Genomic DNA, 18,428 nt, shown 5'->3' with positions numbered 1-18,428 from the left:
CCCCTCTCCACTATACTGATACATTGAAAATGTTGGGAATAATTTTTGACAATAAACTTACTTTTAAGCAGCACTGTCATAATGTAATATTAACTTACTTGCTAGACTAAATATTATAAAGTTTTTGTCATCCAAGTATTCTTTAGTTAATATAACTACACTGGTAAATGTAATAAGGGCTTTTATATTAGGAAAAATTGACTATGGACTCGTAATTTACGGACACTGCGCAAAAAGCATCTTAAATTGCTAGAAACACCTTACCATTCAGCAGTCAGAAGAACCATAACCATGAGGTAAAGTACAACACACAGATGCTCATCCCAAAGATTGTGCAGAAATTAAACTTTATTCTCTCACGTCGATGCTTTCAACAAAAAAAAAAACGGATGAAGCAAGCAATCAGCTTTATTTCGTACATATATTAAGCTATATCAAAGATTTGTACTCCTATCTACTCTGATGCCTACTAAAGTAAAAACTCTACCGCAAGGGCATTTGCCCAGTTCTATACTCATAAGTGACCTGAGAGCTTATTTTCACAGTCGGTTCCAGATATGATACCGGCTGTTCGTTTGCGGTAGCAAAAGGGCTTGGTATTACAATTGTCGTCGGTGCTTTTCACGCGTACTTCTCGGCATTTATAATTGCTAGAAGCTGCACGTTTCGCCTCTAAAAACAAAGGAAATTTCCTCACATGCATGGACAGTAAATCAGCCATCGAAGCCCTCTTTAACAATGCTAATTATTCTCATATAATTTCGAAATCTCGTGAAATACTCTTTCACACAAAAATACCATTAAAATTATGTGACTACCTGGGCACGTCGTAATATAAGGGAACGCGTTTGCAGACCAATGATTTCTGTGGTAAAAATTTAGCTTAACATCTAAAGAACTAACATTTTCATTATTCTGCAAAACCCGCTATCAGCACATTTTTTTATATAAATAGCTACAATTCGAATTGCAATAACCTCTATCTGATCTTTAAACTAAAATAAAATGAATTAAAAATTAAATCCTAATTTTAATATATAACGTGAATTTTTAAGACATGTGTGGGTACTTAAAATTATTAACACTTTTAAAAATAGCTGTCAAATCAGTTTTTTTGCTCTCCTGAAAAATTGAGTTTTTGCAGATAGACTGTATTGAATATAAGCCTTCGGTATGAAAAAGCATCCTAGACGTGCAAAACGCCATGCATGTAGTGAAAAATACTTCATTTTAATACAGGCGTATTTGAATTGAATATTTCCATTATATGTAGTGTATGTATAATGCAAAAATCCAGTTTGTTGACAATTTTCACTTGATTTAAATAGGAACATTTTTAAACGGCAATCAAATAAAAAAAATTTATTCTTACAACGCGTTTTCTTCTCAGTGTAATACAAATATTTGCCTTAGAAAAAAAACATCGAAATAAACCATGTAAGATTTATATATGGATATGTGTACAGAAGCAAAAGCAACATTTTCGTTTTGCAGATCTTCCGCTGTATCACATTCGCACGAAAATAGCAACCCAGCAAAAATGAAACAAAAACAGGGACGAAAACGAATAAATGGAACATAGCAATGCTCAAATCAAAATAAAGTCTACAGTGTGTATGAATTTATGGATATGCAACAACGTTGTGTATGTGTGTACAGAGCAGTGACCTGCACGATTATGTTAGTATTAGGGATGTTAATTTTTGGCTTTTTCCGATCACGGGGTTTTCGCGATGGCGTTGTCACAATTCCGGGATCCCAGGATTTAGATATTCATTACTTTCCAACAACTTGAATCGAAAAAATTGCTTGTATGTATATTGTTTGAGAAGCATGAAATAAATAATAAATAAATGGGTTTGAAGTGAAAGTTCTTTAGCGGCGGTGGGTTGGTTGGGAGTAAATTGGCAAATTCAACGGAAATTGCACACGCAAATGGTGCAACCGCAATAGTGTAACGGAAATGGTGCAACGGAAATGATGCAACGGAAATGGTTGGGGCTGAAACAAGTGCTTATTGTGTGTATGTCCCCTTTCAGACACGTCAAGTCTTGCTTTCAAGTCTGATCGTTCGTTGGTGAAGGAGGTGGGAGGAGAGGGGAAGAGTACAGATACCTCCGTACCGTCAATTCGTTTCAAGTTTTCTTGTTCTCTTTTGATCTTTTCGTTGCTTCCGTTTAAAGAACCAAGTAGTTGAATTCAATAAAACTTGATGCGTGTGGAAGCAAAGAGAAAACACAAAAGAGAATGCGATAAAAATTGCTTTCAAGACTTGACGTGTCTGAAAGGAGACTATGCATATGGTATTAATTTAACAAAAATTTGCTAATAAAAGGTTAAAGAATAGAAAAAGACCAATACAAGAATGAAAGTAAAGGTGACTACGTACATAAATAAAGAACAGGATATAGGCAAAAGTAAAAATAAAAACAAAAACAAAGATGCGTAAAGATAAAGTCAAAAATGANTGTATGTATATTGTTTGAGAAGCATGAAATAAATAATAAATAAATGGGTTTGAAGTGAAAGTTCTTTAGCGGCGGTGGGTTGGTTGGGAGTAAATTGGCAAATTCAACGGAAATTGCACACGCAAATGGTGCAACCGCAATAGTGTAACGGAAATGGTGCAACGGAAATGATGCAACGGAAATGGTTGGGGCTGAAACAAGTGCTTATTGTGTGTATGTCCCCTTTCAGACACGTCAAGTCTTGCTTTCAAGTCTGATCGTTCGTTGGTGAAGGAGGTGGGAGGAGAGGGGAAGAGTACAGATACCTCCGTACCGTCAATTCGTTTCAAGTTTTCTTGTTCTCTTTTGATCTTTTCGTTGCTTCCGTTTAAAGAACCAAGTAGTTGAATTCAATAAAACTTGATGCGTGTGGAAGCAAAGAGAAAACACAAAAGAGAATGCGATAAAAATTGCTTTCAAGACTTGACGTGTCTGAAAGGAGACTATGCATATGGTATTAATTTAACAAAAATTTGCTAATAAAAGGTTAAAGAATAGAAAAAGACCAATACAAGAATGAAAGTAAAGGTGACTACGTACATAAATAAAGAACAGGATATAGGCAAAAGTAAAAATAAAAACAAAAACAAAGATGCGTAAAGATAAAGTCAAAAATGAGGACAAGGTAATTTTGAACACTTTACTTATATATATAAGGGCAAAGGTGAAGGGGAATATGTAGATGAAGAAAATGATAAACATAAAAGTAAAGACAAAGGGGAGGATGCCGATACCGATAAAAGTAAAGATGATAGGGGAAGGAAGATTAAAATAAAGGTAATTAATGAGGAAAGAATATAGAGACATACACATACTCAATCTGGGAACTATTTTGGGATTTTAGAGATTTTCGGGATTCTCGGGTCTTATCGATAAAGTAATTGATATTTTTATCGGTTTTGTTATCGATATTTATCGATTGTTTATCGATATTTATAGATTTTGTTATCGATACTTATCAATTTTGTTATCGATATTTACCGATTTCGTTATCGATATTTATCGATTTTGTTATGGATATTTCTATCGATTTTTATCGTACGAGTACGTTATTAACTAACACTTCTGACGATTACCACGATGCCAAAGTAGTGAAGTTACTCGGCATGGCCGCATCGTTGCATCGTACGATTACTAATAGCATCGTCGATTAGTAAGACCCCTTTCAGACACATAAAGTCTTGATTTCAAGTCTACTCGTTCATAGGCGAAGGAGGTGAGACGAATGTACTCTTCCCCTCTCTTCTCACCTCCTTCGCCTAGGAACCGAGCAGACTTGAAAGCAACACTTGACGTGTCTGAAAGGGGTATAACAGCATAGCATTTTCAGCGTCTGCATCGTCAATAGCAGTGTGACCAGATAATCACAAAACCATATTAACTATACCTGCATAGTGAATTTTTTATTTACCTCAGCATAAATTAATNATGGTGCAACCGCAATAGTGTAACGGAAATGGTGCAACGGAAATGATGCAACGGAAATGGTTGGGGCTGAAACAAGTGCTTATTGTGTGTATGTCCCCTTTCAGACACGTCAAGTCTTGCTTTCAAGTCTGATCGTTCGTTGGTGAAGGAGGTGGGAGGAGAGGGGAAGAGTACAGATACCTCCGTACCGTCAATTCGTTTCAAGTTTTCTTGTTCTCTTTTGATCTTTTCGTTGCTTCCGTTTAAAGAACCAAGTAGTTGAATTCAATAAAACTTGATGCGTGTGGAAGCAAAGAGAAAACACAAAAGAGAATGCGATAAAAATTGCTTTCAAGACTTGACGTGTCTGAAAGGAGACTATGCATATGGTATTAATTTAACAAAAATTTGCTAATAAAAGGTTAAAGAATAGAAAAAGACCAATACAAGAATGAAAGTAAAGGTGACTACGTACATAAATAAAGAACAGGATATAGGCAAAAGTAAAAATAAAAACAAAAACAAAGATGCGTAAAGATAAAGTCAAAAATGAGGACAAGGTAATTTTGAACACTTTACTTATATATATAAGGGCAAAGGTGAAGGGGAATATGTAGATGAAGAAAATGATAAACATAAAAGTAAAGACAAAGGGGAGGATGCCGATACCGATAAAAGTAAAGATGATAGGGGAAGGAAGATTAAAATAAAGGTAATTAATGAGGAAAGAATATAGAGACATACACATACTCAATCTGGGAACTATTTTGGGATTTTAGAGATTTTCGGGATTCTCGGGTCTTATCGATAAAGTAATTGATATTTTTATCGGTTTTGTTATCGATATTTATCGATTGTTTATCGATATTTATAGATTTTGTTATCGATACTTATCAATTTTGTTATCGATATTTACCGATTTCGTTATCGATATTTATCGATTTTGTTATGGATATTTCTATCGATTTTTATCGTACGAGTACGTTATTAACTAACACTTCTGACGATTACCACGATGCCAAAGTAGTGAAGTTACTCGGCATGGCCGCATCGTTGCATCGTACGATTACTAATAGCATCGTCGATTAGTAAGACCCCTTTCAGACACATAAAGTCTTGATTTCAAGTCTACTCGTTCATAGGCGAAGGAGGTGAGACGAATGTACTCTTCCCCTCTCTTCTCACCTCCTTCGCCTAGGAACCGAGCAGACTTGAAAGCAACACTTGACGTGTCTGAAAGGGGTATAACAGCATAGCATTTTCAGCGTCTGCATCGTCAATAGCAGTGTGACCAGATAATCACAAAACCATATTAACTATACCTGCATAGTGAATTTTTTATTTACCTCAGCATAAATTAATTCATAAAGTCATAGAAATTAAACATATTTAAATTTAGCAGAAGCGATAGCATAAAGTGGGAGTGAGAAATAAAAAAAATAAATTTAATTAATTAATTTTCAATACCCATTCGTCCTCGTAAACCAAAAAATTTTAATTCTTTTAATCCACAGAATTTCCTCTTTCATTTGTTATTCTAAGTAAATTGCCCTGAATTTTTTAAATAGTTTTTTAAAGTAATCATATCTCTAAAATTACAAGGTCCTTTTAAAAAAACCTGACATAAGAGAGAAAATCTACAAACGAAATTTTACTATAGTTTCCTAAGTACATATATTGATTGCTACCATTTATACCAATTTATTTGAACTGTTTGATATTAAGTGGGGAATTTATAAAAAAACGTGGTCATGCGGGCGGCTGTACCAATCCACAGAGGTGGGATGTTGATAGGGTCCATGGGCGTCCCTACGTAGGGGCAGGAGGGGGGCTCGAGCCCCTCCCCCCTAGCCTTTGAAGTTTACCTTATATGTAGGTATACAGTCTTCGATTATTATCGCAGCGACCACAAAACTGCAGTTGCCAATATAGCAACTCAGTTGCCAACTTTCAGTTGCCATCTGTAAAACCATTTCAGCCAGTGGCCACCCAACTGAAGTTCGGTTGCCATAAGCCTAAGCCGGCTCAGCTCGATGTTCTGGGCACATACATAAGTACACATTTTCATGAGTCTATCTCTTCATATTCTGGTACTTACAAATATCGGGCCAAAGTTATAATACCATTTCATGCTCATGAAAGGTATAGTTTTCAGGTTTTAAATCGGTGAAGTAGGTAAGAAAATATAAATTTACAGATTTTCTGAACTTCTTCCTAGCGTTTCTCTTAAAATGTAATTTTCAAAAATTTCATGCATTGCTATGCCATGTCATTGCTTCTTAGCTCAGCTGTTGTTTGCTATAGGTACGTGCGCTTAAAATCTCCAGTAAAAAATGTCCAACAGCGATATATCATCTGTTTTCTCAAAAGAGAAAAATATCCAAAATAGTACGCGAACAGAAAATTTGCAGAAACTTGCAAGTTAGACGAAAAGCTGATAGAAATGTTGTTTACCGTAGTTTTGTGACCGTAAAATTTTATTCGCAAAAACTGTTACCACTTCTTGTCATCGCGATTCTAGGTACGTTGGTAATGCAGTGAAAATATTCAGCAACTCAGCTATGATTTGTGGAATTTCCTGTATTGCATATTTCACGGGGCAATATTTTGTTACCAGCTTATGAGATGGTAACCAAATTTACCGGTTACAAGAGAGCACAGAATGCGAAAAAGGTTTACAAATTGACAGACACTTTAATTACCGGTTATAAAATTTATGTTACCAGCGCAGAATAGACCTGTAAAAAGTATAAAATTGAAAACGTAAGAAAACAAATCCTGAATTCTTATCCTGACACAGTTCACTGACTAAACGAATAATTACTTATTCCTTACAAGTTTAATTAGTCGAATTTACTATTTCAACTTCCAAACCATCAAACTCAATTTAGGGATTTGCGTGAATTCCAGCCAGCTCTTCTTGATAAGCTATTCTCTTGTTGGCAAATTGCTGTGTGCTAAAATATGTATTTATATGTATAATATGTATGTATGTAAAATATATATGTATATGTGTAATATGTATTTTAAAAAGTAAAAAGAGCAAAAATGTTCTAAGCAAGGAGAAAGTAAAAAGAGACGCACTTTGCTAAGCAAAGGGCCGCATTTGGCTCAAAGAGCCACGTTCGCCCTCGTTGGTATATAGATTTTTAATTAGATAATTGTTTAATAAATTTTACTATAGTAGGAGCTTGCAAAGTTCGGAAAATCCCTTCCCGTATATACAATGTAAATAATAATGCTGAATATGTTGCATGTGTTCCCATTGTTGACGCATGACTTGATTTGAATTTATTCGCAATGTCTTCATATATCACTTTCAAACATGTATAAGCGACATGATATAAACTGGCCTTTGCATGATGTGTTACATGTCGCTATGTTTTGTAATTCAGGCCTATAGTATCTGTATATAATAAATCATACGACTTAGGCCGATCTGTAGCAGCCACAGAATTGAGCTATATATCAAACTAAAGTGCAAGCTGCAGTTGCAGTTGACCGTGTTTGTCAAAAATGTAAAAAGCGGCAGAAAAGTCAATAGTGAGTAATATAATCTATTGAAAAATATTAACCATATTTCCGTCGAATTGAAATTCGGAAAACTTATTATTCATAGTTTTAAAATATATTTCACGAAACCAAAAAATAAAAATAGCTGAGATCCCTTTCATTTTCAAATACCGAGGATATCACTGGCCATTAAAGAATGGGAATGGGTCTTTTTTTTTACTTTTAACACAAAATTTACTTCTTATTTTCTTGTTTTAAATAAATGTGGTTATAGTTTTTATTAATAAAACTATGTTTTATTATTAGTCAAACTCACAACTTCAATATTCTTTAAAAAAATAAGGCAGGACTAAGTATATTTTAGCTCACAGGTTATCTTTTAAGTACATAAGCCTCTACAGCGTATGTTAAGGCTTTACGTTACTACCAAATAGATTAGGCTTCTAGGGTTAAGAAAGCTTTAGTTTGAAAGTGTGATATTAAATGCCTTTCACCATAAACGGCGCCAATTTTCAATGATTATTGCGTTTCAGATTGAGACTAATACCAGATATTGTGAAAGGTTGGACTATACCTTAATATCTATTAAGAACTTAAAAATTATCCTGAGCTATCAGGTGTCTAGCAATACAAAATTAATTGCCGTCTTTCACGAAGTTCTTTAAATAAATTTTGAGCTAAGTACTCACCCGTATTTGAGGTTACTACTAGTTTTAGTAAATTGTTAGTTTAATTTCTTATAAAATTTACCTTTAGGATTATGCATTTTAAGAATACATCGAAAATTTGTTTTAGAGAATCATTGTGAAATAATTGCAGAAACGATTTACTGGTTTGCTGAGCAACCGAGACGTCTGCTTTTTTAATAATTTTTGTAAAACAAATCGGCAAGTACATATCGTCCCCCGCATGCCAGAAACATGAATGTGTAGATGAAAATTTTTGGATTTTTTTATATGTCGGAAAATTCGGAAATTTTTATATTCGCATGAATGCGATAATAAAAAAACAAATCTACTACGGAAATTTAGTTTTTCCCTATTTTAAGAGTGATTTACTCATAAAACGTATTTTAGTAGTCCGAACAGTGCACAGCTGCCGCACGCTCTCGCTTTGTATATGTACGTACATGCAATCTTAGCGGATATATAATCTTATACTAACATAATTTGCCAAGAAAAGATATCAACTAAAATATATGAGTTCTTAATGTAAACTTAATAATAATACAGCAAATGTAAATGATTAAAGAGGAAAGAGGAGATGGATAATGTAAGTATGGAATATATAAGTACAGGAAGAAAAAGGAAAAAGGTACGCACCAAGATTATTTGTAGTCAGAGGACATATCAAGGCCACTGAAGTATGCAGTCTAGCTTTAACACTTTCTCGAAGCAAGTTCCACAGTCTTACAGCACTAATGAAAAACAGTCGACTGGAAGTAAGCAAATAATATTTAGGAACAATCAAGCTGTTATGTCTTTGTGATTTGGTTAGTTGAAGCTTTTCATACAAATATTGCGGGACTTTCCACTCTAATAATTTATACAAAAAAATGCAGTTTCTTGCAGCCAAAAAATTTATAATAATACTGCAACCAAGAATTTTATCACGCCATGGCGATATATGAGCATGTCGTCCAATGCCATACACATACCGTGTTACGTTATTGAAAGCTACATTTATCTTGCCGACCGTTTTTTAGTCAAGTTTGCTATAAACTATTTCGGAATATGTGAAATGTGGCAAAATTAACTGCATAACATGTTTTCGTCGTGTTTCCTGGGGCGTAAACGAAGCATACATCCCTAGCCTACGTAAAGTTACTAATACATTACTTACTACTTTATTAACATGATCACAACAGCTTAACTTATGATTTACAAATCCGAATTTTGTCAGTGGTCATGAGGGCGGCTGTACCAATCCACAGAGGTGGGATGTAGATAGGGTCTATTACACTTTTACATATAGGCATGACAAACGACTCAGCAGCATTTAAACATAAAAGATTCCTTTGCGCCCAACATAATATACAGGACAGATCACTATTAACCGTATAACATAAATCCTCGACGAGACCTATACGATTCGAAAGGTACATCTGAATATCGTCAGCATACGCATGGACATTAACATATTTGCACACCCAAAAGACATCATTTACAAACATACTAAACAATAGAGGACCAAGGATTGATCCCTGATGGACACCTGTTTTGATAGCTTTAATTATTAGTGAAATTTTCTAACTACTTGCACTTGGAAAATTCCGGCACGACGGGACACGCCCCAACCCGGAAATAAAGAGCCAACTTTTATTGTATGTGTACATATGTACAAAAAGAAATTGTCAAATATCACGCGAGTAGACGCATTCATAAGTAGCTGCAGTATTATCCATATTTTCTTCAATCCACCGTGTGCTTTAATTGGTTAAATTGATATCATAGTTTCTGTGAGTGGTAAAACTGTCCGAGTGTACCGATATCATAGCAACTTTAAGTCACCTGCCAACGTAGTTGCAGATTTAAAATCTTAAAAACTTGGTGCATTCTAGATTGTTTAATTTTGCTTTGTTAACATGTAAAAAATTTCAACAAGAACAACTACACGTAAGTCTTCCCCTTCACCTAAGATCCCTCATAAGATCTCATAAGAATCTAATAAGCAGATATGGGCAGAGAGTTAGCAGGTGGTAAAAGAGCGTAAGCGTTGCGTGTACGTATACAAGCGAGAGCGCAGCGATGAGAACACGACAGCATGCAAAATAAATTAGGCACACTAACACATTCTCACTTTTAGCTCACGCTTGTTTGTGGTAGTGCCCACATCTGCTCATAAGCAAAGTATAGTCGAACAGCTAACAATAGGAGCGTTCCTTATCTCCCAGAAATAGTCAGAAAAAGTCCGAAGTAGTCAGATTTAGTCCAAAAAGCGTTCCTTAACTCAGAAATGACAGCAAAAATGAGAGAGCAACACACAGTGAGAGTGACTCTCATTAGTCCGAAGTAGTCAGATTTAGTCAGAAGAATTTTTTCTGGCAAAATCCTGAAAAGTGTCAAACTCAACTGAATTTAAATTAACGGAAATTCAAGAATACGCAAAAAGTGAGAATAATCTAAAAAGTAAAAACAGTGAATTCAAATTGGAAGGAGGCAAAAAATAATTGATATAGTAAGTGTTTATTGTGCTTGTGCTTGTGTGAATGTGTTTTGTACATACATTTCCATTCTTATTTGATGTTAGCTTTGTTGTTGGCATTCTTTGGACTAAAAATTTGGTTTTTTGCGTTCCTTTACTTTTCCTGTTATTCTCTTTTAGTGAGCGCATTTTGCTTACGCTCTGGCATTTTGACACTTTTCAGATTTTAGTCCAAAAAGATAAGGAATGAACCTAATATGTATGAGGCAATCTGAAGAGCGTGCCTTGGAGAGGTTTGGTGAGATGACAGCGGAAATTTCAAATTTAAAAAGATCGCTTAAAGACGTTAATGAGCGTATGAAAAAAACCGAGATGGAGTGTGAAAAGCTTCGCAGGACGTACATGCTTTGACTGAAAAAATGAGCGAGCATGAGAATAACCTCATATCTTCGGATGTCATCATCAGTGGCCTACCAACCAGGGTTGCCATTGACGAAAAAAATATTTACCATCCACTTGAAAAAAATCTACCAAATGTGGGAAATATCTACCAATAATTTTTTATAATCACTTTAATAAAAACTATAGTTTTCTTATTTTTTTATTTATTTTAATTAAGACCATAGTTATTTTTTTTTAGTTATTTCAATAAGAATTAAAATTGTTTTTAAGAGCTTTTTAATTAACTAGTTATAGGGTATTTGAGTCATATTATTGGCATATTCTCAGTTTCCTTCAACCAAAAGCGGAAGTGATGAAACTAAAGGCAACACTGAAACTTCATTATTTCAGCAGGCGCTGCAAATAAACTGCTTCTTTAGCCGCGTTCGATGCCGCTATATATTCGGCTTCTGTGCTGCTTAAGGCTATTGTTGTTTGCTTCCTTGACTCCCACGATATGGCGTAAAAGAACACGAAACCTGTATAAGATTTGCGGTCATGAGGATCACTTCCCCAATCCGCATCGACGAAGCCTTCGATACAGCTGCCACCTGCACGATATAAAAGTTTAAAATCTAAAGTTGCTTTCAAATATCTCAATATATGTTTAGCAGCGGTCATATGTTCAATGTGTGGATTTTTGTTTCTCTGTGATAATTTTGAGACAGAATGTAGTATGTCAGGCCTTGTTGTTAAACCTAAGTGCATAAGCGCACCTATCAACGATTGATATTGCTTAGCGTCTGCCTTATTGCAATCATCATCGCACATGGTTTGATAGCCTGCTTCTAAGGGTACTGCTTTAGTTTTGCATTTATCCATACTATATAACTTCAACANATTTATCAAATTCGTTATTAATGTATTCCCTGCCGTTATCGCTCCTTAGCGCCTTAATTTTGCAACCTGTCTGACGCTCTACATAAGCCTTGAACATTTTAAATTTATCCAAAACCTCGCTTTTTGCCTTTAAAAAATAAACATGTATAAATCTTGATTTGTCATCAATTAGGGTTAAGAAATAACGAGCACCACCCACGGATTTTATGTTTATTGGGCCACACACATCGGAATGGATCAACTCTAATAACATCTCAGATCTTCGTTCAGATTGCTTTGGGAAAGGTAACGTGTGTATTTTACTCACCATACAAGTGTTACAACCAAGTGCTTCATCGCTTCGACCAGACAATTGCATACCACGAACCATATCATTTCTTTGCAATTGAGACAAACTTTGGTAGTTGAGATGACCGTACCGATTGTGCCAAATTTGGTTGCTGTTCAATGCGCACAATCTCTCTTCCTTCAATTCCACCACATACAAGTTGTGCCTTTTCGCCGCTGTTAGAACAAGCTCACCGTACTTGTCGGTTATATGCGCATGCCCGCTTTCGAATTTTATCGACATACCATGTTCTACTGCTTTACTGATGGAAATGAAGTTTGCCTTCAACTCAGGCGAGTACAACACATTCTCCAAGCGAAGTGTTCGTTGTTTTGTTTTTAATAATACATCGCCTCTGCCTAATGCTGTAATTGCTGTATTTGATGCTAGCCAAATTTTTTCATGAAATTCTTCATACTGTACGAACATCGATCTCTTATTACACATGTGCGATGTTGCACCGCTGTCCATGTACTAACAGGTGTCGTCGAATTTGCTCTGCATGTTTGTCATTGCAATGACATTCATTGCAGTTTCTCTGGAATTGCGTTTTTCTTTTTCTTTGCATTTGTTCGCGAAATGCCCTCTTTTTCCACATGCAAAGCATTTGAATTTAGATTTATTTTGCGTCTTCTTGTCGTGTTGCTCAAACTGCGGTTTCTTGTAAGTTTTTTCGGCCGCTATAAATGCTTGCTGTGTACTAACCTCTGCCGGTTCGTTCTGCCGCTTGCGCCGCTCGCCCTCCTCTATAAGCTTTATCTTTAATGCGCTGAAACAAGGTAAACTATCTCGGGTTTCCATAGCTATGACAAAGTTATCAAATGATTTGGGTAAGCTAGATAAAAGGATTATACTTAGCAAATCATCCTGGATATTTATTCCAGTCTCCGAGAGTTTGTCTGCGATCTCAGTAAATGCGTTGATGAATTCTTGTGGATTTTCTTCATCCTGCATACGCTTGCTTAAGAGTTGCTTGTATAAAGACACCTTTTGTATCGGCCCTTGCGGCTTGTACACCTCTTTTAATTTCAGCCACGCTTCTGCCGACGACTTGCAGTTTTTAATATAGCTTAGTTGGTTCGATTTTACGCTGAGTATGATAGTAGCTAACGCCTTTTCGTCACTTACTGTCCACAACGCCAGCTCATCCGCATTTGTAGGCTTAACTTCGGTCACTACTTTCCAAAGGCCACCGTGGATAAGTACACTTCGCATTTGCACTGTCCACGTCTCATAATTCGACACATCGAGTTTTTCTATGGCATATAGTGATGAAGTAGCCATTCTGGATTACTTTTATGATACTTGATGACTTCAAAATCGCATGGAAACTTCTGGTCCCATAACCTAATAAAACGCACGCCTTTTCTATTCCGTTCAGCTTGGTGGTTTATTCAGAAGTAAGTAAAATGTGTACAAAGAGTAAAAGTGTATGTATGTATTTAAAGAATGACAGATAATAAAGAATGAATGTTGATGCAATATTGCCAGATTGCAACATAAAAAGTATGCAAAGAAATTTTTAATATATTTAAAGATAACTACGAAAAATAAATCGGGAACGGAAAGTTCATCAAAAAGCTACCAAAACGAGAAAAAATTTACCTTTTTACCAACCCAAATTTTTTCTACCAATTTTGGTAACAATTTACCAAATTGGCAACCCTGCTACCAACAACAAAAGAAGAGAACATAACGAACAGCTTCTCTCAGCTTTGTCAAATGCTTACAGTACAATTGCGCCCGGTACGTTCTGCCTTTCGACCAGTGCCAGCCAAACACTTTCCTGGGAAACGAACTATATTCGGCCTTTCACATGTACACAATCGGCTGCTTACACAATCCGAACGTCAACAGAAAGAGTAGAAGAGCAACAAATTTTATTTAGTTGCATGCAAACAATAGGCGAAGCAGGTTGATGTAGGGCTGCGGCATCGACCACTTAACATCGATGTTTCAAGTATCGATGTTCTGCTGGGGTCAATATCGATGTTGGTAAAACATTGATGTTTTAATGACTTTTTTTTTTAATGAAGATGTGTAATAAATGAGTAAACTTTTCTGCATTATACCTCTCACATAATATAACCTCATACATAAAATGTGAGCTTGGGCTCAGGTTCAGGTTTTGTACTGTGATGTGAGCTTAAACTCGACTATTTATGCATAAAACTTTTTACGCATAACGCCCAGTATATTCTTTTAAAACGTACATTTTTATTTCGCAGAATAACAAAAACTCAACAAAACATAAGTCAATTAACTCAATTAATTACAAAAAAATGAGACACTTGCGAAAAGTAAATGAATGATGCAAAAATCAAATAGTGGTAAATATACCATAATTGTCGTAAAATAACAATACTGAATAACATTAATATCACTGTAAGCCCCAAAACTTACTATTAACAGTTTGTAAAAAAGCAGTTTGTCCAGTTTTTCTCCCGATAAGCAACTTCTTTTACAGGTAACAATATTTCCCGTGGTGGAAAAAACACGTTCTGACGGCACGGAAGTTGCCATCACTGTTAAGTATTTCATTGCTATTTTCAACAAAGAAGAGTTTTTGTGGTATCCTTCTGCCCACACATCCAGGGGACATTCCGTTAGCTTAACGACTGGGCTCTTCAAATAAATTGATAATTCCGGTGGCATCGTATTTAATGTGCCTAGTTCATCTACAGTCCTTATCCGTTTTTTTGATTTCCAAGTTTCCTGTACGAGCCTGTGGTGGTCGTCCCATAGACTAAAGCCATCACCTGAAAACAAAATATACGTCAACGTTTAGTTAAAATATGCATTTTACTCGTTATTGCAAAAGTGGCATAAAAATTACTGGCAAAGTTTTTATGTCCGCATTAGGCCTTTGTTCATCAGGTTCCTTAGTCAGAAATACCTACCACTTTCATCATCTTGGTTGACTTGTTCAGCATTGGATTCTGATGACGTTTCTTCTTCTTCCTCCTTCATTTCAGATGCCAACTTCCGGATTGCCATCCCCACTGCCACACTCTCATCGAAATGGTTGTTTTTAAACCTCGGATCAAGTATCGTAGCCATCGCAAACTGCCAGTAATGCTCGATGTTTTTGAACAGCTTGTTCCATTCTATCATGATGTTTCCCTTCAATTTAGTTCCCAAGCTCGTATTGGTTGTAGCTCCCATGACCTTTTTTCGCAACAAGCGAACCACTGGTATAACGATGCTAGATGTAACAAACTTCTTTTGTTGCAAATTCAATTGGTTTGAACATAACTACAAAATCCTTCAAAACTTCCATGTCGAGAGCTGACACCATTTGTGGTGCACTGGTGTTGAACGTGATTATATTATTAACTATTTCTCGGAGAAATAAGAGCCTTTCTACCATGTAATATGTGCTATTCCAACGCGATGAAACTGACTGCATAAAAGTATTTTTTTCTAATAGCTTAGTTTTTTTTCTTAGTTCGTCACTTCCCACAACGCTATGTCTAAACCAAGTCACAATGGACTTTACCTGATCCAAAACAATTTTTAGCTCAGGAAGAGAGTCAATGGACTTTTGAGCTAGCAGATTCAATAAATGCGCGAAGCAATAGCAGCGCTTTCTTTTTTCGAACGCTAATTCTACTGCTTTGATCATATTGCTTCCTCCATCGGTTACAACTGCTACGACCTTATCTTTACTTATGTTCCACTCAGTACAAACGTTTGATAACACCTCAGAAAGATTTTCCCCAGTGTGACTTACTGTCAGTTCTTTCACGCCAAGTACAATACTTTCCAATTTAAACGTTTTTTCATTTCCACAAGATGAAATAAAATGCGCAGTAACTCCAAGAAATGCTTTCGTTTGGTGTGTTTCGGTCCACACATCAGTGGTTAAACATATGAAGGGTACCGTCGACAATTCCTTCTTGACCAAATTCGAAATGAAATCGTACTTTTTCTCCAGGAGAGAATCGAACGTTCTCCTTGAAGGTATTTTATACAATGGCGATACTATTTTTAATAAATGACAAAGCCCTTCGTCTTCCACGATAGAAATGGGCTGATTGTCCCGGCATATCATGAACAAGATAGCCGCTGTTATTTTGTTACTTTTATCACCGCCGTCCTAAAAAGAGCTTATATTTGCGAAACACGTTTGCAAATTCTGCTGACCTCCTTATGATAGCGCAGATACATGGTGTGATGAGCTGGTACTTGGGCAAGTTTCTGAAGATGCGGGAACGAGACTTGCATTTTTATTCACTTCGGTGCCGTCGGTCTTATTAAGAACTTTTTCGGAAGATGTTAGATGGGTTACAAAAATATCATTGTGCATAGCTTTAATTTGACCTATGAGATTGCTTGTATTGCCACATGTTTTTAGGTGTTTGTTACAAACAACACACACAGCCAATTCATTCGGTTTTTTATTGTGTTTTTCGAAAAACTTCCACACGCTACTTTTAGGCGCCATTCCACTATTATGAATCAAAACTGGAAACAAAGAATTTAGTGACAATAAAAACAATAAAAACTTCTGCAATATGCCTTGAGATCACGATGTAGAGATCAAAGGTGGCGCCCATCTAGGGATGCCAGCGACTAATCATTTGATTAAATTAATCGATTGTTTTTGTCCAAAACTAAGTATGGCAACTTTAAAGGCCCTACACACGCATTGATTTATCGGCGAACCAGTTGGTCAATTGCTGGAAGTTGGTTGTAAATAAGCCGAACATCGAAGAAAAACATCGAAGCAAAAAATCGATGTCGATAAAACATCGGGTAGCAAAAATCGATGTTCAAAACACTCGATGTTGTCTCAAAACATCGATGTTTTACAAACATCGATGTCGATGTCGCAGCCCTAGGTTGATGACGCGTTATTGTTGAATAAAGTAGGTACACTCAGCAGAATGAATGAATATTCATTCAAAAATTTTATAACACAATTTTTCATACATATACCCTTAGAAATAGGTATGCATATGGTACCAAGTCGTGCTTTTTCTTCATATTAAAAGAACTTTGTGAATTATGTATTTTTTTTTTACCAGACTAGTCCTCAATTAAAACATACAATGTTTTGTTATTTATCTTTTGGCTTAATCGTTATTTTAAATTGTTCTTAAATGTCAAGTTTTACCTAATTTTAAAATAAATATATATTAGATATATATATTTTTATTTTATTTCTACTTGAAATCAACGAAGTTTTCTTTTAATATTTAGAGTGTTCGAAGCACGTTATCTTTTTTGCTCAGAAATTATAAAAAAATAATAATAATTTTGTACAATACATAAAAAATTTTACAACTTTTTCCTTTCTTAGGGCCGTTAACTTTCATTATATGTTTCTATGTTGTTTAGATCTAAAAAATAGCGCACAATGAAAAAAATGGCAAAAAACCATACCAAATTTTTTATAATCTATTCTATACTAATTATATAAAGATAAGTCCCTTTTTTTGTAACAGGTAATCTCGCGAACGGCTGGTCCGATTTTCATGAAATTTTGTATATAACTAGCTTTCAGTAACCACCATGTTTTAGGATAAAAAATTTACTTTTTTCGGGTAGGTGGAGCAGAGACCGACCTATTCGAAAAAATCTTATTACGGTCCGATTCGCTTAAAATTTGGTACGTAAGTAGCTTTTTAGCATATATGATCCATTTTTGTCCGAAAAGTGGACCAGGTACCGATCTATTCGAAAAAATCGTATTTACGGTCCGATTTGCTTAAAATTCGGTACGTAGGTAGCTTTTTGCCTGGATAAGCTTATAGAATCCTCTTTTCTAATTTTGATGCAATTTCGAATATAAATAGCTTTGAGCAACCGCCATATCAAGGGGCGAATTCGTCACTAGGCAAGATTTTTTTGCGCCAATCATAAACAACGGATACTGTCAAAATATAATTATAATATATAATATTATTATTATTATATAATATATGTATCTCAACTAATATATATTTTGAAAGCCGTTTTTTAGTTTTCGCAAGGCTCGAGAGCGGCTGAACCGAGTTTTTTGAATCTGCCACCAGCCGCACGTGTCCCAAGGATAGTTTTAGTCTATATGTAAAGGGGGCGTGGCACCTCCCATACAAACCGAATTTCTCATGCTACATATCTCTGAAAGTGTACATGGTAGAGTTCTGGAACTAGGTATGGAGATATACGAAATCAATCGCATACCCTTGGAGAAAAATTTTAGCTATTGTAAAAAGGGGTGTGGCATCTCTCATACAAACCGAATTTTTCATACTGCATAT

The 18,428-nt window shown here is 35.5% G+C and overlaps 2 protein-coding genes across 2 annotated transcripts; both read right to left on the bottom strand.

Moving 5' to 3' along the window:
- Positions 1-11,437: 11,437 nt before the first annotated feature.
- On the bottom strand, positions 11,438-12,651 carry LOC108366073 (uncharacterized). Its single transcript, XM_017620351.1, has 2 exons — positions 12,160-12,651; positions 11,438-11,563 (listed from the first exon to the last, which is right to left on the bottom strand). Exons 1-2 carry the CDS (start codon positions 12,649-12,651, stop codon positions 11,438-11,440), a joined length of 618 nt encoding a protein of 205 aa, XP_017475840.1.
- Positions 12,652-12,654: 3 nt separating this feature from the next.
- Positions 12,655-13,464, bottom strand: LOC108366072 (uncharacterized). The gene is made up of 2 exons (XM_017620350.1): positions 12,886-13,464; positions 12,655-12,831 (listed from the first exon to the last, which is right to left on the bottom strand). Exons 1-2 carry the CDS (start codon positions 13,462-13,464, stop codon positions 12,655-12,657), a joined length of 756 nt encoding a protein of 251 aa, XP_017475839.1.
- Positions 13,465-18,428: the final 4,964 nt, after the last annotated feature.

The sequence above is a fragment of the Rhagoletis zephyria genome, unplaced genomic scaffold (genome assembly GCF_001687245.7).
Source record: "Rhagoletis zephyria isolate East Lansing unplaced genomic scaffold, Rhagoletis_zephyria_1.1 Rzeph_scaffold_02125, whole genome shotgun sequence".
Classification (NCBI taxonomy): domain Eukaryota; kingdom Metazoa; phylum Arthropoda; class Insecta; order Diptera; family Tephritidae; genus Rhagoletis; species Rhagoletis zephyria.
This window is presented reverse-complemented; position numbering and strand designations above follow the sequence as displayed.

Bases quoted from the DNA above. Each gene is read 5' to 3' on its own strand.
- LOC108366073 (XM_017620351.1), bottom strand. From the start codon at position 12,651: ATGGACAGCGGTGCAACATCGCACATGTGTAATAAGAGATCGATGTTC. The intron at 11,564-12,159 runs GTGAGTAAAATA...TATATCGTGCAG, and splicing joins TTGGTTGTAACACTTGTATG to GTGGCAGCTGTATCGAAGGC.
- LOC108366072 (XM_017620350.1), bottom strand. From the start codon at position 13,464: ATGGCTACTTCATCACTATATGCCATAGAAAAACTCGATGTGTCGAAT. The intron at 12,832-12,885 runs GTTAGTACACAG...AAGAAACCGCAG, and splicing joins GGCAGAACGAACCGGCAGAG to TTTGAGCAACACGACAAGAA.